The sequence below is a fragment of the Clarias gariepinus genome, chromosome 7, assembly GCF_024256425.1.
Source record: "Clarias gariepinus isolate MV-2021 ecotype Netherlands chromosome 7, CGAR_prim_01v2, whole genome shotgun sequence".
In the NCBI taxonomy this organism is placed as follows: domain Eukaryota; kingdom Metazoa; phylum Chordata; class Actinopteri; order Siluriformes; family Clariidae; genus Clarias; species Clarias gariepinus.
This window is the reverse complement of record NC_071106.1, coordinates 16644626-16671373: the sequence shown is the minus strand read 5'-3', so window position 1 is coordinate 16671373 and position 26748 is coordinate 16644626. Positions and strand designations below refer to the sequence as shown.

The 26748-nt window shown below is 38.1% G+C and overlaps 1 protein-coding gene across 2 annotated transcripts; it reads right to left on the bottom strand.

The window, feature by feature from the left end:
- Nucleotides 1–234: 234 nt before the first annotated feature.
- nudt4a (nudix (nucleoside diphosphate linked moiety X)-type motif 4a) lies at nucleotides 235–25872 on the bottom strand. Of its 2 annotated transcripts, none has more exons than XM_053499870.1 (5): nucleotides 25341–25872; nucleotides 12300–12410; nucleotides 3840–3884; nucleotides 3543–3630; nucleotides 235–682 (listed from the first exon to the last, which is right to left on the bottom strand). In XM_053499870.1, exons 1-5 carry the CDS (start codon nucleotides 25464–25466, stop codon nucleotides 477–479), a joined length of 576 nt encoding a protein of 191 aa, XP_053355845.1. In that variant the 5' UTR covers nucleotides 25467–25872; the 3' UTR covers nucleotides 235–476. The 2 variants fall into 2 exon arrangements, with proteins under 2 accessions (XP_053355845.1, XP_053355847.1); XM_053499872.1 differs by having other exon boundaries at nucleotides 3543–3627.
- Nucleotides 25873–26748: the final 876 nt, after the last annotated feature.

Below are 26748 nucleotides of genomic sequence, written 5' to 3'. Positions count from 1 at the left end.
ATGAGCACAAACTGAATCCTTTTTAGAGATTTCATTGTAAATCTTTTTACATCATGTATTGCACAGCTTTGCCATTGCTAAAGTTGCTTTAGCTTTATGTCAAACAGTTTTTAAATCACTGCAACCTATAAATAAATAAAACTAAAAACTAAAACTCCATAAGCAGTTTATCAGTTATTTAAAAGATGCAGCCAACGGTGCTTCAAATGTGCACTATCTTCACAATAACCTTCATTCAAAGTCCACTACTTCTTTTATTTGGCTGTGGGAAAAGAAAAAGAAAAAAGATCAAAAGCTCTATACACACTAAATTTGCTAAACTTGTGAGTCAAAGGCACATTCTTCTTTAAACTTTTGGCTTCTCAATATTAGAAAAAAAAAAACTACTAAGTATAGAAATACTGCATGCAAACATAGTCCTTTCCAGTCCTTTTTTTTTTTTTGCATGGCTCAAAGCTGCCCCCTCTTGGAAAGTTCTATCTGTGTAATCGGGGCAGACTGCAATCATGTGAGGTGGTCTGATGAAGGGGTGTGTTATCGCCTTGGCCTGTCGGCTCTTGAGTGTTTCCATTAGTGGAGCCACAGCGAGGTGTGAGTCTGCGCAGGTACTCGGCATGGACCGGCTTATGGCACTGCAGCACCCGGATCGCCTCGTCAATCTTAAACCACTTTCGCTTGCGACCTGCGAGACACAGTGTAAAATGGAATAATGTGATTCTTTAGATCTTTTACTCCAACTGATACACAAAGAGGCATTTTTGATTCATTATTTAATTATTAATACATTTCTCATGAGTAGAATTTTTAAAGTAGTGATAACATGACTACATGTACACTTCAATTAAATCTTTACAGGCTTTATTCAGAACCCTTCATTTACCCTTATTCATAACCATCATTATAATGTCCTAATGGACAATTCAGCTATTTTAAAAGGCTCATATCCATATCTTACACTCAGGGAGATTTTTAAATGTATTTTATTTAAGCAAAGCAATATTTATAATGTAAAAATGAAATGCGGAATAGTGAAATGCTTTATGCAACATAAATAATTATTTTGTCATGGATAAACTGAAAGAAAACCTCGGTCTGCAGAAATGCTTCACTATGTAAAAAAGCAGCAGAATGTGTACAAATATTTTATGTAATTATTATAAACTTTATACAAGTAAATAATGCTCTGCAGCTTGCTCTGATCCAATAATAATAATAATATTACTACCAATAATAATAATAATAATAATAATAATACCAACAACAAAATTTCAACTGCTTTATGAGAGTAAAAACTCCCTTTATTTCTCTATACAATACCCTGCTTCACTAATGCACTTTTCCCATTCTTTCACTTGTGTCACTTTCACATTCGTTCACTATAATTCCATTAAGGTAGAAAGTTTTCTCAGTCCAATGGAGCCATGATGGCACTGCCTGTTTCACATCTGAAATGGTGATCTCCTAGGAACTCTTAATGGCCCAAACGTGTGGAATTGACCTGGACTGAGGTCAGGACTGTACGGGGCATGTGGCCATAACCTCCAGCTGAGTTTGTGAATGATTGTTGTGTACAGTTCCCACAGACAGATGCATCCCTTCTCAAAGTTGGCAACATGTTGGCAACAAGGATCAGACGTTCCACTTTAAAATCTTTGCACCATTCAAATGTTTTACTGCGGCTAAGAGTCCCCGCACTGTACTGTGCTTGAAGCCTTCTGTAAATGTCAATGGGTTTTATGACTTTTTTTTAAATGCCTCTCATAGTAATGCTTGTTAGTGATTACTGAAGTATTTAAAATTTTGCAGAAATTAAGCACATCCTAAAATACTTTTTAATCAGTCCATGTCCGTGATGCACTAGATTTAAATTTATTCTGGATTCAATTGATACTTTCGACTATTTGAAGTTGAATTCTTATTTTAAACGTGAAAACCCCTGAGACAGCAAGAACTGGCGATGTTCTGGCAGACATATTATGCAGACTCTGATGTGTCTGGGCTGCAGACATCTTCAGTTAGGACCAGCCATTAAACCTGACATTTGATTTACATCAGTAAATATTCCTGGTCATTTAGGCCACGATTGACTTATTAAACTTATTTTATAACTTGCTCACAAACACGCTCATGTGAAGCATGCTGCCGGGGTCCCTTTGTGTATTGGGGTTATAATGCCCTATTTGGCAGCCCTCCGTCCAGGCAGAGGGATTGAGAGAGGCCAGAGAGAGGGAGAGTGCGAAGAGTGGTGACGCTGACTGGAAAACAACTGTGGCACACCTCCTGGCAAACAAACTCAATGCTATTTATACTGCTGCAGCGAGTGAAGGATTACCAGGTTTTCTCTTTCCACACCATCTACAAATAGTTCAAGTTTGAATTACACTGTAAGCGGGCAAACATTTATTTATATAGTGCTACCCCAATAGCAAGAGTCCTGGGACTGAAGCGCATAGGCACAACGTCTTTAAGAGCAGGGTAGACAAATGTTGCATAAAACCATGTTTACCCTCAGGATCATAACACAGTTAAACCATGACCAGAAATCAGACCAAACCAGACAGGACTAAGCTCACAAAAACCGAACAAAATGGCTTTATATGTAAATTCAGCTCAAGCACTTTATAAAAGTCTCCAGCTCTCAGACACACTGGGTTACTACAGCGAAGATATGATTTTATTCACGGAGTAGCAAACTTTGTTATAGATTTTTTTTTTATTTTCATTTTTAGTTTTATTATATTTTTTTGTATGTACAAACATTTCTGATTTAAAATTATTTTTTTTTTTATGTTTGCATGCTAGAAAAGAATGCTTCACATTACATAGGCGACCACTTTTTAGACAAAAATGAATAAATAATTAATTAAATAAATAAAAAGACGCTGGTTTTTTCACTCACTCACTCATCATCTATACCACTTTGTCCTGTATACAGGGTTGTGGGAAAATTAGAGCATGAAGTGGGGTACATCCTGGACGAGGTGCCAATCCATCGCATTAACACATGCCCATTCAAACACAACGGGCAATTTGGGAACGCCAATTAGCCTAACTCGCATGTCTTTGGACTGTGGGAGGAAACCGGAGTACTCGGAGGAAACCCACCAAGCACGCGAAGAACATGCGAACTGCGTACACACAGACCCGAGGAGGAACTCGAACCTGAAACCTGGAGATGCAAGGTAACAATGCTAACCACTAAGCAACCCTGCACAAAGAAGAACAGTCAAAGTGCTTAAAAGAGTGTTCACACAAGAGTGTGTGTGGTTCTGCAGGACACTCAGTAAAACTACAGTGATGTCCTTCTTAAACTGCACAAATTATATCTGACACTCAAAGGGTCCTCGAAGCATCGTCACAAAAAATTTTGACTGTTTGCTGAGCTTTATAGTCGTTTTTTTTTTTTTTAGACATCCTTGCTCTACGGCATTCAGGGCACGGTGACATGAGGATGTTTTAGCTCACGAATAAATACACACCGGATGATATCATTGCGGATTTTTTATACACAATGTAACTGTCGCTTTTATTTCTTAACCTACCAATGTTAACAGAATCCTCCCAGTCTTCCAGTGTCTCTGTAACCGTAAGCACATACACATACGTTCGATGTTTGCTGTCTTGGTTCTGCTGAGTAAAAAAGAAAAAAGCCACAATTACCACAATAAAAAGTGACACAAATATCACACACACACACAAAAAGACAAAAACACATGATAAAATATTACTTTGTACATCATTAAGAACGACCAATTAACTTCTATTTGTGATTTTAACAAGCTGCAAGTTAGCTGCTTAAATTAAGATCTGACCTTATGCAAGTCTATTTGGCATCTTACCTCAAAAACCCCCAGCAATCTGCCAAGCGTGCCCCTTACACCAGCCTGCGTAGGAAAAAATAGACAGGGGAAAAAAAAAATCTATATTCTGATTTGTACAGTGGGACCTGATTGCTTTCAGCACAATAAATATGCAATGCTAAATAAAGACAATGCATATGCATATAACAAATTAAATCACTTTAGTATTATACTAACATACTGCATCACCAATTAACCAAATCCTAAACCACTCTCACATCCGGACTGAAAGGAAAGGATTTAACCTGCAGTCATGAGTGCAATGCTTATTACACTTTATGGAGATATACGAGTCTAGCTCTGGCACAAAGAGGTGTCCCATCACAGTGTATTAAAAAGGGACGAGCACACGGATGTGCTGGAGCCGAGCCAGATCTCTTAACCAGTGCAGCCAAAACGCTGGCCCCCTACTCCCTACTGATGTGGGAAGCCTAAGCCGTTTGTATTTCCACAGCACAGACAAGATTCCAGCATGTTTATATGAGAACAGTATGCCTTGCCTTGAATACTGTGAAATACCCTAAACCGAGCTCAGGTTACTCCACTCCCCCTAGAGCGCTCAGCCAGTAAGGCTCATGGTTTGACTCACAGGATTGCAGGACAAGTTATTATATTTAGAATAATTTGTTACATCCACATATCCACAGCATATTTCCTCAAAGAAACCCGGTGTGCCCTTTCGCCCCACGCCCATTTCCATTATCGATGCTTTTAATTTGCTGGTCGATAAATATGTTCCAGACAACCTTGTCGGACATCCATCTAGCGAGACACCGTGAACAATAATAGCTTTCGCTCTGCCATGATCACAAAGCGGAGCGCCTGGAACCAGACCAAAAAAATATATATATATATTATAATGGAGGTGTTTTTCAATCAGCAATTTTAAATGCCACCATCAACCTTCATGTTCTTACGAGTGGAGAAACAAGATCTGCAAATCCAAAATGTTAAAAGCACAACTGTCATTACTCACATCCCAGCCCTCACCCAGCTCCAGAGAGTCTGGAAACCTTGAGCCTCATCATTACTAATGGAATGTTACAGCTCATCAAGGTTTGCAGGCTGTTTCTAGATTTCTCAAAAGCATCTTACAAAAAAGAAAAAAAAAAAACATAAGCTAACACACACACATTATATATATACAGTAAACATGCGCACATACGCACGCACGCACACACACACACACACACACACACACGTGCACGCATATACATGTACACGCATATACATACACATAAACCCCTACCCACACACATATGGACCACCTTTAACATTTGATTACGGTGCAAATTCAGCATGGCATGACCTTTACTAACCTTATGTAACATTAAAACATTTTTCTTCATCCAGAGTTGCATTAATAATTACACAAGAAGGTGGCTGTTCAGTGTATCGAATATTCACCACATACAGTATAAACTATACAGACATCACCGTTTACATCAATATGGTGTGACGATGTTTCATGATCTGTTTCACCCTTAAATCTGTGCTGATGTCTGCATCCCAAAACCTGTCTTCACACACCATGTTGATTGAACATTGACTTAAGAAGACTTGTTGATTTAAGATGAAGACTTGCGAAGACGACTGGATTGAAATCAGAGTTAGAAAGACTTGTTGATTGAAACTGAAGACTTGGGAAGATTGTTGATTGAAGACTTCAGAAGACATGAAAATGATGATGTACCAACAATTATTGATTGAAGACAAAGACCTACTAACTCTTAGACTTTATGATTGCAAAACTCAAATTTGGAACGGAAATATTTTTTTACAATATTCTTTATCATTATTATTATTATTATTATTATTATTATGCAACCTGGGGTCCGTTCTTTGTACGTCGTTAACTCTTTGATGCACATCTCGCATTTGCTGTCATAGCAACATGTCCGTAAGCTTAAACCTGCTCGGAAGCATTTTTTTTTTTTTTTATGTAAACAGGATTTAGGCTGCGCTCCTGGCGGGTTATAATTGGTTGAACTGACTCACATGGGAAAAGAATAGGATTTTGCATATATAACAATATATATATATTTTATATATATATAAAATCGCTATCAAATATTATATTAGAACATAAATTCATAGGTTTATTTATCAAATATTATATTATTATTATGATAAACCTTAGGCACGAGACAGTCGTCAAGACCTTTAATACAAATTCTTGTATAATGTTTATTTTGAAACACATTTATTTTTCAGCAGTTTGTCATGAATATGCAAATAAATATTTATATATGATAAAATGGACGAAACTAATTTTATTATAACAAACAATATAAAAGTATATATGTTGTATTTGAAATAAATATTAATATTTCTATTTTTTCATACACAATTTACCTGCTTCCTCAGAACACTTAGACCTGTAGGTTCTGTTTGCATTTATTTATTTATTTATTTATTTATTTATTGCTGTATTTAACTCGATGTAAATGAATTGATTATTGTTGTTAAGAACAACTCAAAGAGCATTCTCAGAGACAGGCCTTAATTTTATATTTAATACGGGCTGCTGATTTTACATACAGTATTTGTTCATTTCCATGTTTCATACACAGGAATAATATTCTGTCTCTACATTTTATTTTAATCAGTCTGTTTTAATAAAACTGTTCTACATCACCCACTCATAACCACTCCATAATGCCTTCTCCAGCACCAACCATGCAGGTCGTCAGCTGACTTTATTTTATTGCAACAGAATATTGCTGAGACTAGACTTGACCAACTGAAGCAGCCCCGGATCATAACACCACCTGGCTTGTGTCGTGGCCAATCTGCATGATGGCTGCATTGCTTCAAGTGCTTCCCTTCTTACCCTGACGCGCCCATCGCTCTGGAATTCGACCTCCACAGACCACATGACTCTTTTTCTCCATTGCTCCAAAATCTTTATGCTCACTAGCAAATAGAAGCCTTTTTTCCCCTAAATAACCTTTTTTTTTTTTTTTATTACATTTTGACTTCTTAGTAATTGCTTCTAAATTGTTCTGCATTGCCTCTGAACCATCATGGCTAGCTTCAGAAGGTGAATCCCAAATCCTTCTCTAACCCCTGATCAGGGGCTTGAATTAAACGTGTAGAACAGGAGATCCTACAAACTACATTAATATTTGTTTTACATTTTAAGCTAGACAAGATTCAGTGCCAGAACAGTTAGTTAGCAGTTAATTAGAAACCTTGAAATGCCAGTATTGGTTAATCTGCACATTATCTCATGGAGCATAAAGCACAGTATATTTCACAGCATATTAATAATCCTTATGACCTTCATCCACTTTCGTACACTGGTTTCTCTTTTGAATAAGTAATGAGATCCACCATGACATACTGCATAAGAGATGAATCAGCAGAACAGAAGCTTGCTAGTTTACTCTTTTATCTGTGTGACCAAGCATCAGGTAACCTGGTAGGTATTCAGGTAATCATTAGGTAATATTTATGATATATTATATGATGGGTGCACTTTATTTACACAAGGAAAACCCTGATAAAAAATAGCTGTCAAGAAAAATATGCCAGTGTCAATAGGCTTAAAGTAAGGGAAATCTGCATAATTTGAATGGTGTACCCACAAAATGTATAATGCAAAGGTATAATGCATCTCTAAATATGCCACATTTTCCCCAACTTTGACTTAAATTCCCAAAACATCCCTCCCCTGGGATGTTTTGTGTCAAAGCTGTTGACACTTATGAACTGCTTGTAATTTATACTTTAGTATACAATAGGAAAAGGTGGAAAAAATTATATGAGCGTTGAGCTGGCGACCCGACTCTAAGTAATTGCCACTAAAACAACGAGTGGGGAGTCTTCGTCGCCCGCTATGCTGGATGGCACATGGACGGATCAATGGATCAATAATAATAAAAAAAAAAAAAAAAACTGCACCCCTTTAAGGTGTACTGTACAGTGACAATACTTGCACTGATTTATATACACTTCTATTTGCAATTCTGGTAGATGCTAAACTGGAGCTCATTGTACTACACCTTGACAACCTTCGTATTTTTTGTGCCTTTGTGTTTTTTCTTTTCATTAAGTTCCATTTGTTTACATATAGATCAATGTTTGATCAAACCCCAAGACTTTTGACTGCTGTGAAAAGACAGTAAACACAGTAACATGTTTTATTTTTCAAACTGATGATGCAACATGACGCATAAGTCATCGCTGTGGGTCGAATTATCGTTAAAAGAAACAGACGTTCAATTTTAATTGAGCTAACTGCCTAATGAAGAGCGTCCTCTAAACTTTCAGCAGCGCGACAGACCTGTCAATTCTTTATTTAGCCAAATATGTACCATGTTTAGCATTCCTGTGAAAGTAATTACTCATCTCTATAAGACATGTAACAGGAGCACCACAGCAGGGGCATGTCAAATTATAACATCATGATGCGCATGATACTTAAAACCACTTTCATGATACACGATATTCATCAAAATATAAAGTTTGTAAGTAAGTCAGAGTGCAGGGTCGGCCATGATGCAGCTCTACTAGAGCATGGAGGATTGCACGCCTTTCCAGTGTTTCACACGGGTCTGAAATATACTTGCCGTAGTAGCCCGCGGAACGAATTACCTGCAGCACAAAAGTGGTCTGCCAGTCTACCACATACAACCAAACAAATGACTGTTTTACGTATAAATACACAGATTCAGCCAAAAAAATGTACACACACTTCAACGATGGTGATTCATCAACGATGGTGCGACTACTGACATCTTTAGAGGAAACATAATAGTATGAATTGCTGCCATATTTGCTTAAATTTGAGGTTAAAAAAAGGGCAAAGATAACAAATGTTAAAAATGATGTATGGTCAAAATTGTGCAATATAGAGTGACGATATGGTAAATTAAATTTTATTTCATTTTAACCACTATAAAAACACGACTTAATTTAAATAATGGTTCACATAGGCAAAGAAATTGCACAAATTCACAAGATCACATTTTTTTATTTCATTTTTAATTTTGTGACCAATAATAAGTGGTAATAGTGGTAATAATAATAATAATAATAATAATAATAATAATAATAATAAGCACATTTTGCGAGTTTTCCATTTTGTGACATCATTCCTGTATTCCAGTAGAAGTAAAAATTTGCACGTTATAAAAATAATGATAACTTTGGTTCTTCATGACAAGCACAGTATAATGTCTGAACGTGTAATGTCAGACAGGATTTTTGTATAAACAGCTGTTTTTATTTTTTTTTTAAAAAGAAGCATTCACCAACGCTGTGTTGCTGTGAACATCCTTGCTGCTTAACTGTGTCTCTCTGCAGTGCATGTACTGTACAGCTGTCACTATGCTGTTCTTTTAAGAAAGCCGGAAGCCATTGCATTTACTGCCTCTCAGTACACCGCTCTCGTACTACCGCTCCTGTATGGAAGTATATTAGTTTCAAAAGCAAAATTCTTCAAAGCAAAATAGCAGCTTGAATTACATGAACAGAAAAAAAAAACGTGTTGCAATAAAAATGTTTGAATTTTTCTGCATTGCAATTTAATCTGAATCGAAAAAAAAAATCCGTAGAGCATTTACAATGTTTTAAATTTTTGCCACTGAAATTTCTTGTGGTTGTATATTTCAAGTGAAAATGTAATACATTGTATGTTAAAAATACAATCTTCATTATTTTTCAAATCTTACAAATTCAGGTAGACAAAATTCAGGTAATAAAATTCAAGTCGCTAAAATTCAGGTCTTCACATCCGGGATATCACAGGAAGAGCAGTGGAGAGCCGATTGCTGCTGTCCGTGCCGCAGTGTACTTTAAAGTGTGCTTCCTGCTCCCTGTGCAGTCTACTTCTCAGAAACTACTTACTGATCGGAACGCAGCGCTCTTAACTAACAGGCCGGGTTGCCAGTTGCACAATAAAGTGTGTAATGTGTTAAAATGATCCCTCTGCCGTAAACGCTATATTCAAAGCAAAGCCGGCGCTGTTTGATTCACACGCGAGAGCGATGGGTTTCCCGCCCCTGAGCTCGGTAATGTACGGTCACATTCAGTAACCAGATGGGATCAATTTCCTCAGCAGCAGCAACAACATACATGCTGTTTACACTTTGTTAAATTTATATTGCTTATAAATAAAGGTAACCATTTTTTTTTTTGAAGATTGTATTTTTAATACTTGAAAATATTTTTGAACTGCAATTAAGTAACTTGAATATTTTTGCATTAAATTTAAAATGCTTGGATTACATTTTCACTTGAACTATACAACCACAATAAATTACAGTGGCAAAAATTTCAAACATTGTAAATACTCTATGGATTTTTTTCAATTCAGATCAAATTGCAATGCAGAAAAATTGAAACACGTTTTTTTCAGTTCATGTAATTCAAGCTGCTATTTTGCTTTGAAGAATTTTGGCACTAATATACTTCCACACTCCTGTACCCATTTATTCTGCTAGTGCGAGAGCAATGTACTGTCCGCTACTAGTTAATTAATCATAAATGCTAGACATATTTTTAAAAAAGATCGGCAAATATACACCTGGGTGGCTCACCTAAGTATCCTCCATGTGCAGGAAACACTGCTTTCTTAATGTAGCACTAAAGTAATATAATACTTTTCGATATTAGAATGCAGATTTCTTGTACATGTCTTGTACATGCAGGTTTCTTGTTATGTATGTCTTTTATAATATTACATTCATTTTAGAATATCATCATATGGTAAAATATCAGATCCATTTCCCTTTACTCAAGATTATTTAACTTGCCAATATGTTGTAGTGCAAAGTCCACATTTCCCTTTGGGGATCAATAAAGATAAAAACTGATACATCAATCAATCAATCTACATTTTGAATACTGTAAAAAAAAAAAAAAAAAAAAAAGGGCTATATTCACATTACCAGTCTAAAATATATATATTTTTTTACCCAAATGTGACACAGATCTGACAAATCTAGGGCTTTTTGAACAGGCAAATCGGCTTTTTCATATATGGTCCTAGATCAAAAACGTATTCGAGATGAGGTCATGCCATTTGAATGAGAAGAGGCAGATTGGAATTCATGGAACCTTTTGGCGCAGCGCATGCATAAGGCGCTTACTGATGTCAGTCACCACCGCACATCTGCTAAAACCCCTAAGGAGGCTTCCTTCTTCTTCTGGACCTAAACGAATCCAGCTGACTAACTGCTTGCCATCCTCGAGTGCAAAATCCCAAGAATATTTTACGTGAGATAGCATCCATGGTTCTAAATGAATGAGTGGTGCACATATATGACATGTACAACCTAGATAAGGTAAGCGAAGACTTGGGATTTTCTCCCATAGACAGTTCTCTGGTCTCTATGATGGTTTATCCTTTTTAACATCAAGCAAATTCGTCAAAGGGCTTAAACCAAGAGCAGATATTCTGAGCTTTTAAATGTTTAAAAGCGCATCTGGGAAACAAGAAACACCCGTCAATAACATGTTGGCTGGCATTTTGAGTCACTTAAAATTGGGTGGGTCAAACATTTAAACCCAAATGTGTTTGGTGCATGGCAAAAACAAAAGAATGGGCCTTGCCAGTGCAGTCCTTTCAAAGGGAACGGCTGACAAAAGCTGTGCTTGGACGGAGATCTAGCCATGGAGGCAGCATTGTTATCCTAATTCTAACTTGGCAATAAGTAAGCCTTTTGATTTGATTAGATCATTTAGGAGACCTTTAATGAACCCAGAGATCCTTTGATCAGAAATGTATTACCCTTCAAAAAAAAGAAGGGACTGGCATCTCACATATTGGAGAACTTCACTGTAAACTGCTACAGCTGTTACACTCACACGAAGGCAGTCACTTGACACTGGAAGTGACTCCCTCATGCTTGTTTAAGGAAATGTTTTCTTCCAATCTGAGGAGACCAATGGTAACAGGACACGAACTCCAAATGCCATCTCCATGTCTCATAGTTGTCAACAGGTGGGAGAGGCCCCTTAAGAGAGGCGGCCTTTCTGTACACTCCAACATTACGACATGTACAGGTTCTAAAGGTGTGGGCAAAAGTTCACAGAAATGCAGCTTGCCATGTCATGTGCTTAGCTCCAAGTCAATGTAGTAGTGTTCTGTTACGATAACATTCCTTAATGAAAATTAGGGAGTGCTGAACTGCCAACAAACATGCAACAAGAAGTCAATGATATACCTGGGATATTCTGGGGAACATGAGCCTGTCTAATTTTAGTCCAAGACAAATACCAATGCCTTGGCGCCAGTTTAGATTTCTACATTACAATCACGTTTACACACAGCAATAAACAAGGAAATGTGATCTGGACCGGCAAGGAAAGATTTAGACTGATGAAGGGAAACGCTTTTGCTAGCATGTCACATGAATTTATACAAGTGACAGGACATTTGCTAGAAATCATTCTTTTTTTATGGTTGAATTGAAAAGACTGATGGCTCACCTCTTCATAGACCTCTCTCACAGCAGTTCCACCTGGCTCTTCCTCTGGCTCCATTCCACCTCCTGGAACGATCCACTGATCTGGGTGCCTGCTGCTGCTCACAAGCAACACCTGATCACCCACAACACAGACATACACACATGCATACATACAGGAAGAGTTAAGTCAGCAGCAGTCAAGCATTTCACGATTACCAAATTATCACGTTATCATGATGACAACCGATGACAACTATGCACTGAGAGCAACAAATTCCATGGGTTAAGTAGATTTCTACCTCAGACGAGAACAATCATAGGTTTGTTCAAAGAGACAAAAGGGTTCATTAAAGTCATTAAAGTAAAATCTCTGAAAATAGATTAAGTTTTTTTCCCCCACTAGCTAGAGCACTTTAAACTTATGTTCTTAGATGGCTTAAAGGGTTATGCTGAATCAGAGTCTAATCTGACCTATGATCTATTTGTGTATTCGTTCCTCATGGTGGTTTGCATCCAATTTCAGCCAACACTGTATGGAAAAAATCATGCAAACTTGATCTGATCCCTTAGGGCTTTTTGTCTACACCATATCCCATGTTGTAATTTTCAGACACGAGAAGAAAGTGTGTCGTTAACAGGTATCATTATACAACGGTTGGTTCCGACTGAGTAATGTGATTGGACGAGAGCCATTTCACGAGTGGTGATAATAGAGCATAACATCACTGGGACATTTAACTATATCTAGAGTATCACTCTGCACCACAGGGGTTCTAAAGATTGTTAATTACACTATCTGTCGATCGCAGCATGGGTGAAAGTAGATCAGTACGGTCCACAGTATTCGAACAGCAACCAAAACCCGCATTCACTGAGGCACTTTCCCCAAGAAAACGCATCTGATAACGTTATGTCATCTTAAACAACACTGTCTTCTTAGTAATTGCTTCCAAGTCATTCTGAATTGCCTCTGAACCGTCTGAGTTTTGTTCTTAATGTTGTAGCTACAAAGCTTAGTAGCTGATTTCCAAATCTCTCTCCAACCCCTGATCAAGGGCACTACTTGGGGTGTGGAACAAGTCTCGTACATGTCACAGGACTGTCCATCACCTCCATGGTTTATTCTCCTCACCTTTCATGCAAAATAAACAAACAAATCATAATCTTTTGATGATAAATAGTGTTGTGGAACTGTTCTATAAAAGCAGTATCACACTCAAGGTCATGCTGTTGTGCTGAATATCATCACAGCCATGCCGATATTCAATACAACAGCACCAGTAAAAATACACCGGCCTTAATATTGCAAACGTGATTGTGTATTGAGATGGAAGAACTGGCCACCGTGTTTGGGAAGTTCAAATTCGGTAGTAGAGAACGCTGGCTTTAATAACACATCTAGGGCTCCCCAGAAGTACGTAACTCCGAGAGCAAAACAACAACCAGCAGGATATAAAAAGCATCATGCTTTGGACACACGACCCAGAGTCACACCAGTGAAAGCTAGCCATGTTTAATTGAGTTACATTCTAATGCCCCGCTTTTGTTTCGCTATATTCTCCAAAGGGTCAGAACGGATCGACTCAAACACTACTATTAAGTTTCGTTTATTGAAACCTTATGATGCCGAATGTTTTAAATCAATAAATACAGAAACCCAGGGCACATTTATTCAACGCTTACTAGTGTACTTTGGAAACTCATCATCATTACTGTATAGATGGAATTTGAATTTTCTGCATCGGTATGCTTCTTGTGTCATACCACAAAATTTGCATAAGTTTGTATGACATTATGAAAGACTGAGCTTGATGGTGCAAACATGCTGCATGGTCTCTCTTCAGTCAACAGACAGTGATTCAGGATCATGGTTCATGAACCTTGAACAAATGGGTGTGTCAGAGTTACTCAGCATCTGGGTATGTCAGAGAAGAAAAACAAATCAGCAATTAAAACTAAACAAGAAAACAATGATACTTCCTCCTCCAAAACTGCAGAAACGCTGTAGAAAAACCTGATAGCGAAGGTAAAAAAAGAAAAGAAATTAAATATTTGCCTCTTTCTTACCAACTTATAGATTTGACCCGATCTGTATTAACCATTGCTTAACCTTAATATTTTTGCTTTCAAGTAATTGAAGTGGAAATTAAGTGAATATACTGTTAAAAAAACTAAACAAAACATTTCTACTCAAACTGTTTACATGGACGTTCTAATAAGTTCAGCATTTACATCCGATAAGTGGCATTTGCATGCTTAAAGCATTTAATCAGAATATATAAACTCTTAAAATATAAAGATGAAAGTAAAGTGGGATGGAGTTCTTTTTGAGTTTACTGATCAAGAATGGACGTAAAATTTCCTCCCTGGGGATTTGTTGTGGAACATTAGGGTTCATGTAAAACAAAATCCCTAATATACGAGCTGAGACATGAGTCTCATCTCGTAAATCACTGTAGGCTCAGACGTCTCTCGCTATACTAGGTCTTTATTGACTGACTAACAAGTGATCTAGGGTGTCCCACATGCACGTCATACTATGGGGTTGTGCACAAGTGTACTCACCAAAGCATTACATTACATATTGATTTTTTGTTTGTATGGAAGTTTAAAAACAAAATCCACCTTGTTTTTCCAGTAAAACTGACACACATGGTCAGGAGGATAAAGAAGTTAGAAGGAAAGTTGTAACAAAGTTTCAGGCCAGGGGTGTGAGATAGAAGAAGTAGAGGCAGAAAGCCAGCAAACTACTGCGGTACATCATCAAAACTTCTAAAATCAACCAAAAAAAAAAGTATTTGCCTTTACCTTTTGATTTCCCCACATTTAACTCATATTTCCCTTTTGCATTTCTATCCCGTAACTAATGCACTGCAACACAAACCATGCTGATAGAAAGCACACATCCGGGAACATTTCCGTGTTTTTCTCCCTTAAACATCATATGAAGCGTCACTGTAGAAACCCTAACGAATTAGAATGAGTGCATTTAAACATGCGATTTGCTTTTGACCGAACGTCTTCTGACAAGTTAGATTTAAGATAAAGTGTGTTGTGGAATAAAGAAATCATGGCCTAACGAGAATTAACATGTTCAAGAGGTATTGTTATTTGCAGGAGGATCACCGACAGGTGACTTTGAGCTCTGAGTGGGTGTGAAGCAGCGGCCAAACTAAACAAAGGCTACGAACGTGTAGAAAATCTTTAGTGTTTCGAATGTCTCTTACAGATTTTCGTCCAAATAATATGTAAAATATCTTCATATAGGAAAATATACCTAAAACACAGAAAGTCTACAGCCTCCTCACCAGAGATCCGTTTATCCCATACTATGGGTTATTGCAGGTCTGTCTTACTTGAACCCTTAAACATCTTCTATAGGTGAATTCTATTTCTGACAAATCATTTAGTAAAACTCGGTTTCAGAAAGCAGCTTAAAATTTGCAGCATGAGCTAATGCACGACTGGATTATTTTTGGCAATAAATCATACAAAGATAAAATATGAAATAATTGCACATAAACAGATAGCTGTGCTGTCATACCACTTTCAGAGCTACTGTTCCTCGAATATTATCAAGTTATACAGTTACAACGTAGAGGTCCAGAAAGGAGAAAGTGTTTATGGCATGAGGTCAGGGGGGATAAACGATGCAATGGCATGTAGCAGTGTGTGATATTCTCCACTAAACATCTGTGCTAGACACATAGCTGGACTGAAACCAGTACTATAGACTTTAGACCAACTTCAGAGGTGGTGTCACGATCTCTCAAATCACACACCCTGAATTCCTTTGTGTCATTTGTGATCAAATGACATCCTGACATGATCTGACTTCCACATTGATTTGAAAATTGGTGTGCAATCATTTATTAATATTAAATGTGGTACATATTTACCTAAAGACTGGATTTCTATGTACCTTTTACTGGTCTGACTAACCATGTTCGTTGCTATAAATACAAACAGGGACATGGCGATAGAGATACTATTATTGGGCGTCAGTCTAATGGCATGCTTATTTACTCATGCACGTACTGATTTAATGAATAATAAATAAATAAAAACCTCTGATAGCAATAACCGATTCTACTTTGACTACTACTATGCGGTGTAAGCGCTACATGTGGTACTCCCGGCAGCACAGAAGAGCTTTTCCAAAATGAAGCAAAATCTACTCTTTTTCAATTCAAGGTAACTCATGTGACCAACTATTGCACTGTAAAATGACATAAGTGAATAAACACCCTGACATTTGATATTAGTACCAGCAGCTGCATCTGCCGCGCACTAGTGAGTGAACTTTAATTGGACTGCTGTTCTCATTCGAACTCATTGTCTTATTCTAATACGATATTTCAACGTCTGTCTTGGCATGCTGTCAGAGGAGGAAGCTAAAAAAAAAAAAAGAAAAAAGACAGTTCAAACTAGAGCAAAATGCACACAGACACGCAGTTTACAAAGCTGCTGGAACAGCAGTCGGCTCTCTGCATGAGAACAGAAAGATTAAGTGCACCATGGGGACAGGCACGTACACTGCGGCTGAACAGTAAGCAGGGTTAACCCAAGCTTTCCTTTTGGACACCATTTGGTTTCTTTTATTGAATTTTTTTTTATATTCAATTTCTTAATATTTGCAAGAGGAATTTGAGAAGCTATCACTGCTCCAGGTTGTTTAAAATTTTGCACTTTAAAAAAAATAAATAAAATTTATTAACTCCGGGTGCATTCAATACCCTTACTCATCCTGATCCCTAAATTCTCCGTCCTTTAGCCTGCAGCAGCACAATCAATCTGGGCCCTCTGTCTTTAAGGAGTGATTTAATGCTGCAGTATTTATTTTTTTTTATGTTTTTACTTGCACTTGTAACTTATAAATATGTATGATTAAATAACATTAAAAAAAATAATTAAAAAAAGGTTCTACTTAACTTAGATAGATAACCTGTGTGGAAGACAGTCTTGTGCTCTGGTCTGGACTTCAACTTAAAAATCAACTCATGGAAAATGTATTAATTTGCCTTTACTTTTCGATTTACCCTCACATTTAACTCGTTATATTTCTTAGCATGTTAGAAAGCACACATCCAGGAACATTTCTGTATTTTTCTCCCTCAAGGATCACATGCGTAAAGTATATGCCTGTCTGCAGTGCAAGTCATCTGAGTCACTGGTAAAACCATAATGAATTAGAATGAGTGCATTTAAAGATGCGCTTTGCTTTTGACCGAACGTCTTCTGACCGGTCAAAAATTTAAGATATCAGGTGTGCTGTGAAATAAAGAGGAAATGGTCTAACGAAGACCAACACATTCAAGTGGTATTAAGTTACTGTGTTTCCAGGAGGATTACCGTCAGGTGAGTTTGAGCTGGGAGGGGGCGTGAACTGAACAAAGACTATGACGTAAATAAAATAATCCATTAAATATTTTTGTCCAGATAATATGCAAAATATCTTTATATAGGAAAATATACCCAAAACACACCCAACTTCACAGCCTTCTCACCAGTGATCTGTTTATCCCTTACCATGAGTTATTGCAGGTCTGTCTTGCTCGCACCCTTAAACATCTTATAAAATCCGCAGCATGAGCTGATGCATGACTGCATGTTTGAGTCTCTTTTCAGTCATTGCATCGACACTTCCCCATGTCCCCACTGCACCCCCAGCTCTGTCTATTCAAGAATAAATATTCATGATTTATTTTTAATTTTTTTCCAAAATGGGTTTGTTATGGTTTTTGAAATTTGGAGCAGATCCATAATGAGCTAGGGTGGGTGAGCGGTAAGACGGTAACAGTAAGTGTGTCAGGGTGTCCAGCAGTGATTAACAGCTTGCTGGTACAGACTTGGACATTTTGGAGACAAGTTGAAAAACTGGGATGGAGGTACAGCTTTTTATACCCCATAAGTCCACTGTATGGTAAGTGTAGGCCTGGTCGAGTCTTTATTTTCCATGCCTTTATTTAACACCAACCTGTTTCACCTTAGCTCTGCCTTGGCACTTATTTGCTTCGTAAACCAATGATGTCAGGGTACATCGAGGCTATGGCACGCTACGGTTTAAAACTGTAGCGATTCATAGCAAAAATTGTGAAAGTGGGAACAAGGCTTAAGCCCTCATCATAGCTAGATAATTCTCCTCTGAGTAAAAAAAAAAAAAAAGAAAAAAAATAGCACTCTGGGCTTCGAAAAACTTAATAACAAGAAATGCAGTAAAACAAAAACAAGCACTGGCAGTGCTTTTCCATAAAGGAGTCATTTATTTCTGGTAAAAGGGATGACGCTGGATTCAGAATTAGTGCCACCCCTTAACAGAGTAACGCAGCAATATAAATGATTGGAAAATAAACATTTTCAACCTAAGGCCTACACAGAAATCCCAATAAATGTCACAATAATAAAAACCAATAATGCAGAATTATCGATATTATAAAGAAATTACGTGCAAAAATAAAAAGTTTGGAATTTGGAAAGTTAATGTCAGTTAAACATCTGCCCGTCTTGGAATGCATGTGTTAGCTGATTAGAAGAATTAACTTAAAAGTAGTGGCCACGAATACATCTGCTACCAAATTGCTTTCCTTGTAAATGCTTTCCATGTATTTGGCAAAGGTTATAATTGCAAACAGACCTTTTTTCTGGTTCTCTGGTTATGTTCCTACAACAATAAAAGAAAAACGCCACTGGGTTGAGCCTACTGGATAATCTCCCAAGGTTATTCCACAGTGCTGGTAGTGTTTAGTGCTGCGTGCGTCACTGGTTGATTGTCAGTGACAGGAAAAATAACTTGTTTTTATTGCTTGCATTAGCTTCACTAACTACACTATGGCTGCAGGGGTGAATACATCTATTTCTTAGTGAAAATCTGGTCTGGTCAACATTTATAGGAAGAGTGTATTAATACAGCATGCTGCTTTGTCTTTTGACTAACGATGACAAATGGAGTTTGCATGTAAATACAGTAGTGTTCAAAATAATAGCCGTCCAACATCAGTAAACAGATCAATAATTGTTTTTGGAAGAAATTATATTACTTCATGGTACATATTTTACTTGTAGGTGTAGTGGAGTAATAGAAAACAACAGACCCAACAGTCATGACTTACATGCACCTGATTCTGTGTAATTGAATCATTAATTAAAAAAGGGGCGTGTTCAAAATAATAGCAGTGTGGAGTTCAATTAGAGAGGTAAATTATTCTGTGAAAAACAGGTGTCAAACAAATTTAAGGATAAAAAAAATTCAAGGATAAATGCAGAAAAGGTTGTCCTGTGCATTTCTCTCTGAAAATAAAATGGTCGTTCCAGACATTGTTCAGAAGAACAGCGTACTTTCAAAAGTTTATTAGAGATGGAAAAACACAAAGAAGTGCAGAAAATGATAGGCTGCTCTGCTAAAATGATATCAATGCTTTAAAATGGAGCCCAAAACCAAAAAGCTATTAACAAGAAGCCCCCGCAAAGTCCCATTGTTGAAAAAAAAAAAAAAGACATGTGCTGAAGAGGTTACAGTTCACCAAAGAACACATTGACTGGCCTAAAGAGAAATGGCGCAATATTTTGTGGACTGATGAAAGCAAAATTGTTCTTTTTGGGTCTAGAGGCCGCAGACAGTTTTTTGGTGTCATTTATTTATCTATAAATAAATATAACATTTCAGGGATTATGGATCAATTTGAGTACATCAGGATACTTAAAGAGGTCATGTTGACTTATTCCAAAAAGAGGAAATGCCCTTAAAATGGGTGTTTCATCAAGACAACGACACCAAACACACCAGTAAGTGAGCAGCATCTTGGTTCCAGACCAACAAGATTAACGTTATAGAGTGGCCAGCCCAATCCCCAGACCCTATTCCAATAGAAAACTTGTGGGGTGACATTGAAAATGCTGTTTCTAAAACAAAAAATGCTGTTTTTTAGGCTGGAATACCTGTTCAAAGGTGCCAGAAGTTGGTTGACTCCATGCAGCACAGATGTGAAGCAGTTCTCAGAAACCATGGTTATACAACTAAACATTAGTTCAAAGATTCACAAGAAAGATTAAACTTCAAGCATTTTTGTTTAAATGGTAAATTCATCACTTTATAAAGATAAATGATGACACTGGTATTTTCTTGAACAGACTACAGAAAGTGAAGAAAAACAAATATTAAACTAATAATACATTTAGCACATTTTACTTCATGTTGTGATTCAGAATAGAATGTGCAGGGTCTCCAATGCATTTGTGTGTGATTTAAGTTAAAAGTTATTATATGGATATGGAGCTTTACTCACTTTTTTCAACACACTGCTATTATTTTGAACACCACTGTATATTAAAATAAATCACGTCAAACTTGTATTTCTAATGCATTTATCGCAGCATTTCACTAGTGCTAGGATACGATCAAGTTTGAAAGTCTGACTGCTTTACTTTTGCAATACTGGTCTCATAAGGAAGATCGAAATTTAGGAATGTAGCAATAAATCCCAGCCAAGCTCCTGTAATGTGCAAGTGGTGTTTATGAATGATTGTGTGTACAGTTCACACAGACAGTTGTGTCTCTTACGCAAATTGGTGACAAGTTATTTGTCGATTTAACAGCGGTTTGGGCGTTCCACTCACGGCAGTTTGGATTTCTTTTAAATGTTTGCACTATTCAAATGTTTGACTGTGGCTCAGAGTCTCATTACCGTGCTTTAAGTCTTCATTTACACAAAGTTTCTTTACAAGTCCCAGTTTGACTTGAACACCCCTTGTATGTGCAATGCACATTCGTAAAAAAATTGCTACCTTAAGCTCCCTCTCTTCTCATCAGCAAATGACATGAAAGACTAGTGAGATAAAGGTCATTTTAAATTAAACTAGTTAAAAAAAAAAAAAACGTAAATGTGGTGAATCTGTGTCACTCGCATCTGCACCGAACCTAGAGTGCGAGCAAGAGGAATGGCATGACCTACATGTAGTGCTATCGCTAGAAGTGGCATGCAACTCTATCAGTTGTGGATTAAGTAACAAAGTAGGCGTCTGTTGGAAAGTGGAAAGTGGGAGATGTGACAGAGTGTCAGATGTTCAGCGTGACTTTTTTGCCTTTCTTCCTGAGAGAAGAGAAGTGAAAAGAACGGGTAAAGGAATCCTGTCAGGGGACAGCAAGTGCTTTCATTCCAGTTCTATAAATTGCTGCTGATGGGTCACTTGGTGCTTTGGCACATGGTGTAACTTGCTTCCCCATGTCGCCCCCTCCTTCTCACGATCACATGGAAAAGATCATGTCCTTTCACCAGGCTGAACAGGCTCCAGGACGCTCACAGTGCCGAGTCTTAAATAATCAGGGCTCAGTTCTGGAGTGAGAAGCCTCAGAATAACGAGCTTTAGAAAGTACAACTTAAATTCTTCTAACTCTTTCTTCTCAACTCCTAGGGTGGATTTTGCAGGGTGTGTTATAATCGTGCACCCTTGCAATTTTGAACTAAATAAATAAGATGATTGTAAATGTTGTGTGATGTTTCTAAAAGCAGCTGCAACAGGTTTTTGAGGTTCTTTTAATTCCGAGCTTGAAGCGTGCATGCTTTGAATGTAATTTAAAGATAAACACTGAGCAGACTAAACACACTCTGAAGGACATTCATTTGATTTAAAAAAGAATATCCTGCAGAGCACAAATTTGGGCTTAAAGACACGTTTTTTACTTCAAGCTATAAACAATAAAATAATTTTATCTTTATTAAGTATACCTTTGAAAATTGCTTATTAAAATATCTAAATCAGCCAATCACATGTCAGCAACTCTATGCATTTAGATATGTAGCCATGGTTAAGATGATCTGCTGAAGTTCAAACCGAACATCAAAATAGGTAAGAAAGGTGATTTAACGCGACTTTGAACGTGGCATGGTTGTTGATGCCAGGCGGGCTAATCTCTGAGTATTTTCAAAACTGCTAAAATGAACTTGAACAGGTTTCTTGAACAGGACAATGAGTTCACTGTACTCAAACGGCCTGAGCAGTCACCAGATCTCAATCAGACAGAGCACCTTCGGGATGTGGTGGCTCGGGAGATTCGCATAATGGATGTGCGGCCGCCAAATCTGCAGTGACCGTGATGTCCATATAGACCGACATCTCTAAGGAATGTTTCCAGCACCTTGTTGAAACTATACCACGAAGAATTAAGGCAGTTTTGAAGACAAAAATGGTGTCCAAAAGGTGTACCTAATAAAGTGGCCAATGCATGGCCATCGCTTTCCATAAGAAGTTACCCATTTTAAACATGCAAGGGTGCAATCTTAGTTCCAAAAGTTATTCAATTTCCCCGTACACTTTTTTCAGCAGCTCCAATACAACAACATTGTCTACAGGAGATCCATATTCCCCTCATTCGCTTTATGAGAAACACCTGTACATCCTGTCATTCATGCAAACAAATACATGAACAATAACCAAATCAAGAGCTTAAGTTGATTTTCATGTCAAATATCAGAATGGGGAAAAAAATGTTTTCACAGTTCCTTTAAATGGTTGTAGGTGCCAGACACACTGGTTAGTGTTTCAGAAACTGCTGATCTGTGATTTTTTTTACACACGACAGGCTCTAGAGTTTACACAGAATAGTGCAAAAAAACAAACCATAAATATATATATATATATATATATATATATATATATATATATATATATATATATTTATTTATTTATTATTATTATTTTTTTTTTTTGAGCATCCAATGAATGGCAGTTCTGTGGATGAAAACCTCTTGCTGATATGAGAGAGGTGATAAGAAAAGGTCAAACTGGTTCAAACTTACAAGAATTCTACAACAACACGAATAACCTTTCTTTACAACCGCAGTGAGCAGAAAATTACCTCAGAATGCAGAACATGTTAAACCATGAGGCAAACAGACTATAACAGCAGAACCCTGACAAGTAGGTAGGAAGCTGCAGCAAGTCGAACAGTGCTGGAGAAGATTAAGGAATTAAAGTAGAATGTGGAGGGCTGCATGGTGGTGTAGTGGTTAGCACTGTCGCCTTGCACCTCCAGGGTCCGGGTTCGATTCTTGTCTCTGTGCGCATGGAGTTTGCATGTTCTCCCCGTGCTTGGTGGGTTTCCTCCGGGTACTCCGGTTTCCTCCTACAGTCCAAAGACCTGCACATTAGGTTCCCCAAACTGCCCTGCGATGAATTGGTACCCCGTCCAAAGTGTACCCCGCCTCATACCCCAAGTCTCCTGGGATAGGCTCCAGGCCCCCGCGACCCTGAATCCTGAATACAGGATAAAGCGGTATAGACGATGAGTCAGTGAGTAAGTATTATGTTTAATGTTACACCAAACAAAAATGTATTTTTCCTGAGACTTTCAATATGAGAGAGAACAAGGCTGATAAAATACATTAAATAAAAGCACTTCCAAAGGTGCATTGTGCTACTCAGATAATAATTAATGTTTAAAGCGCTGTTAAATCCAAAGTGGCTGATGGGGACAGTATAAAAATTAAAATTAAATATAAATTAATTTAATTTAAATGTACCAACTGTCTAGCATGGTGGTGACGGCATAGTTTTGGATGGAAGGAGGACTGCTTCAAAATTCTTCCGCATAACCTCAAATCATCAGCTTGACAGTCAATCCTTGGACAAAATTTAGTGCTCCAATAGGATAATTATCCCAAAACACATCAAAGCTAGTTGTAAAAGGCCTGAGGCAAGCTACCATTAAGCTTAAGGCATGATTGTGTCACAGCTTAAACCAAATATTTAGTGTGCTGTTTGTAAATTTTGACCCTATGTTGGTTTCAGAAAGCCTAAAATAAATTAAATCTTTTGCCACAAACTTGTTTTTTTTTTCTATTGAAGATAGTATACTGTGCAACAATTCTACACAGATGCAACAGTTCACTGCGAAAACTATACTGCTGATTTTTCATATAATGTTTATGACGAGTGTATATAAACTTCTGCAATCGTATGTAGTTCATTCCCAAAGTGTTGCCACAATGGAAGTGTACATTTGTATGGGATGTCATGGTATGCGGCAGTATCACAATTCCCTTTACTAGACCTAAGGAGAGTGTGTATCAGGGTGTGTATGAGTTTATTTTAGAGTGTATCAGGTTGTATATCAGAGTATACACGATGGTGCATTTCAGCGAGTATAGGAGGATACATTCCAATGTGTATATCAGAGTACCTTTCAGTGTAAACGTCAGTGTATGCATTGGTGCATTTTACAGTGTCTATTGGATTGCACATGAGGGCGCATTTCCGTGTTTATGTCAGAGTGTATATGAGGGTGCATTTCAGTGTGTATGTCAGTGTATGCATTGGTGCATTTTAGAGTACAGTATATTAATATCAGAGTGTATCAGATAATATCAGCTTAGATTGTACATGAAGGTGCATTTTAGTGTTTATGTCAGAGCGAATACAAGGGTGCATTTCAGTGCAAACATCAGTGCATGCAATGGATCATTTCAGAGTGTATATGAGGGTGCATTTCAGTGTATAGAAGGGCACATTTCGGAGTGTATCCGATGGTGCATTTTACTGTGTACAGTACATCAGTGTATAGAAGGGCGCATTTCAGCATGTATACGAGAGTGCATTTCAGTGTGTACACTAGCAAATTTTGGAACGTATCTGATTGCATGGGGTGCATTTTAGTGGGTATATCAGATTGTACACGAGGTTGCATTTCAGTGTGTATAGCAAAATGTATACAAGGGTGCATCGGAGTGTAAATATCAGTGTGTATGTCAGAGTGTATACAATACTCTAGTGCATTCGAGTGTGTATACCATGGTGCATTTCCGTGTGTGTCAGGGTCTATACAGTATATTCAGAATGTATCCGATTTGCATGAGTGTGCATTTCAGAGTGTATCCGGGAGCCTATCACAGTGTATACGAGAGTGTATTTCGGACAGTCACGTGGTCCAGGGTGTATGTCGACATCAAGAGACTGGACGAGGCTGTAGAGTTGAGGTCGTTAAGATGCAGGACGCAAGAAACACAAAAACCCCCCACATAATCGGTCATTTAATCACTAATCATCAGAGTTGAAGACAGAGAGAGCCTACCTCGTCCTCTCGGTCGTTTTTGAAACACAAGCACGCTGCCCGCTGTTTAAAGCCTTCCCCGTCGTACGTCCTCGTCTGATTGGGCTTGAACTTCATCATGTACTCCAGGTTGCTGAGATTCTCCATAAGCAGCAGCAGAAGAAGAAGAAGAAGAAAAAGAAGAAGACTGTTCCTATGCAAGAGTTTTAATTCTCCCCTCTCAGAGCAGTGAAACCGAATCGGTCCTGAGTTCTCCGGCTCCGTCCCGCCCTGTGCGGCTCTTTAGCTTGACGCTGAACAGAACTCCTCGCGCTCTCGGTCTCTTCCTCACCATGGTGGTTCTTCTCGGAGCTCCGCGCGCATCATGTCCGACTGCGCTCCTCGCGCTGTGATCCTGCACACACTGCGCAGACGCATGCACACGCACGGGCACACGCACGGGCACGCAGCGGACTTTCGGAGTCCGGAACAGCCTGGAGCATGCACTGGGAGAGGAACTAAGAACCGGACGAGGGCGAGAACAACCTCGCGCTGCAGCGAGTAGCGAGCCACACCGAATAAAACACTTAAAGGACAAGCAGCGACTTTTAATGGCGTGGAGTGCTTCTTTGGCGCCATCTAGCGTCAATATATATATATATTTATATTTTTTAGCATAACACTAGGTGAGGGCATGGGGTAGGGATGCAATGTCGCCGAGATGAGAGGAGAAAAGACATGACCAAAAGTCGACGAGTCATCATACTTACTTGACAAATCTGCATGAAGCCTGTCCTAGGAGACTTGGGGCACACACACACACTAAAGGCGAATTGGGAACACCAGTTAGCCCAATCTGCATGTCTTTGTACTGTCGGAGGAAACCAGAGTTCCCAGAGGAAACCTACCAATGACAAGGAGAGACAGACACTGGTGGGAATCGAACCCTCAACCCTAGACACGCAAGGCAACATAATATATACAGAATACAGGACACCATACACCGTTTAGGTCCAAACAGAACAAATAAAGGACCTAATCTAGTTAAACTCCCTATCGACTTCTTTTCCTAATCAACTTGTTATATCTATAGTGTCTAAGGTGAAGCAAAAGTATGTTATTCCAGGTGAGCCGTGGTCTCCCGTTGGATTTGAAGTTATGTGAAACCATACATGAACAGAGCACTTTATTTGGAATACCTGTTCTACACATTTATGTGGTTATTCTAGTCATCCCATGGTGTGGTAGCAGAGCAATGCATAAAGTCGTGCAGATACAGGCTATCTGTATCAGCTAACCCTAACCCTTACTGTTCATTAACTAGGAAATGTGATCTCAGTGATTTTGGCCATTACATTACCGTTGGCTGATATGAGTATTTCGATCACAGGGATACCAAAAATGGCCAGTCAAAAAACTAAAAAAATAAATAAAAATAAATTCCAGCTTG

Excerpts from the sequence above, each read along its gene's own strand:
- nudt4a (XM_053499870.1), bottom strand. The coding sequence starts at position 25,466 with ATGGAGAATCTCAGCAACCTGGAGTACATGATGAAGTTCAAGCCCAAT. Across the intron at positions 12,411-25,340 it reads AAAACGACCGAGAGGACGAG|GTGTTGCTTGTGAGCAGCAG; the intron begins GTAGGCTCTCTC and ends GTGGGTGATCAG. Across the intron at positions 3,631-3,839 it reads GATTGCTGGGGGTTTTTGAG|CAGAACCAAGACAGCAAACA; the intron begins GTAAGATGCCAA and ends TTTTTTACTCAG.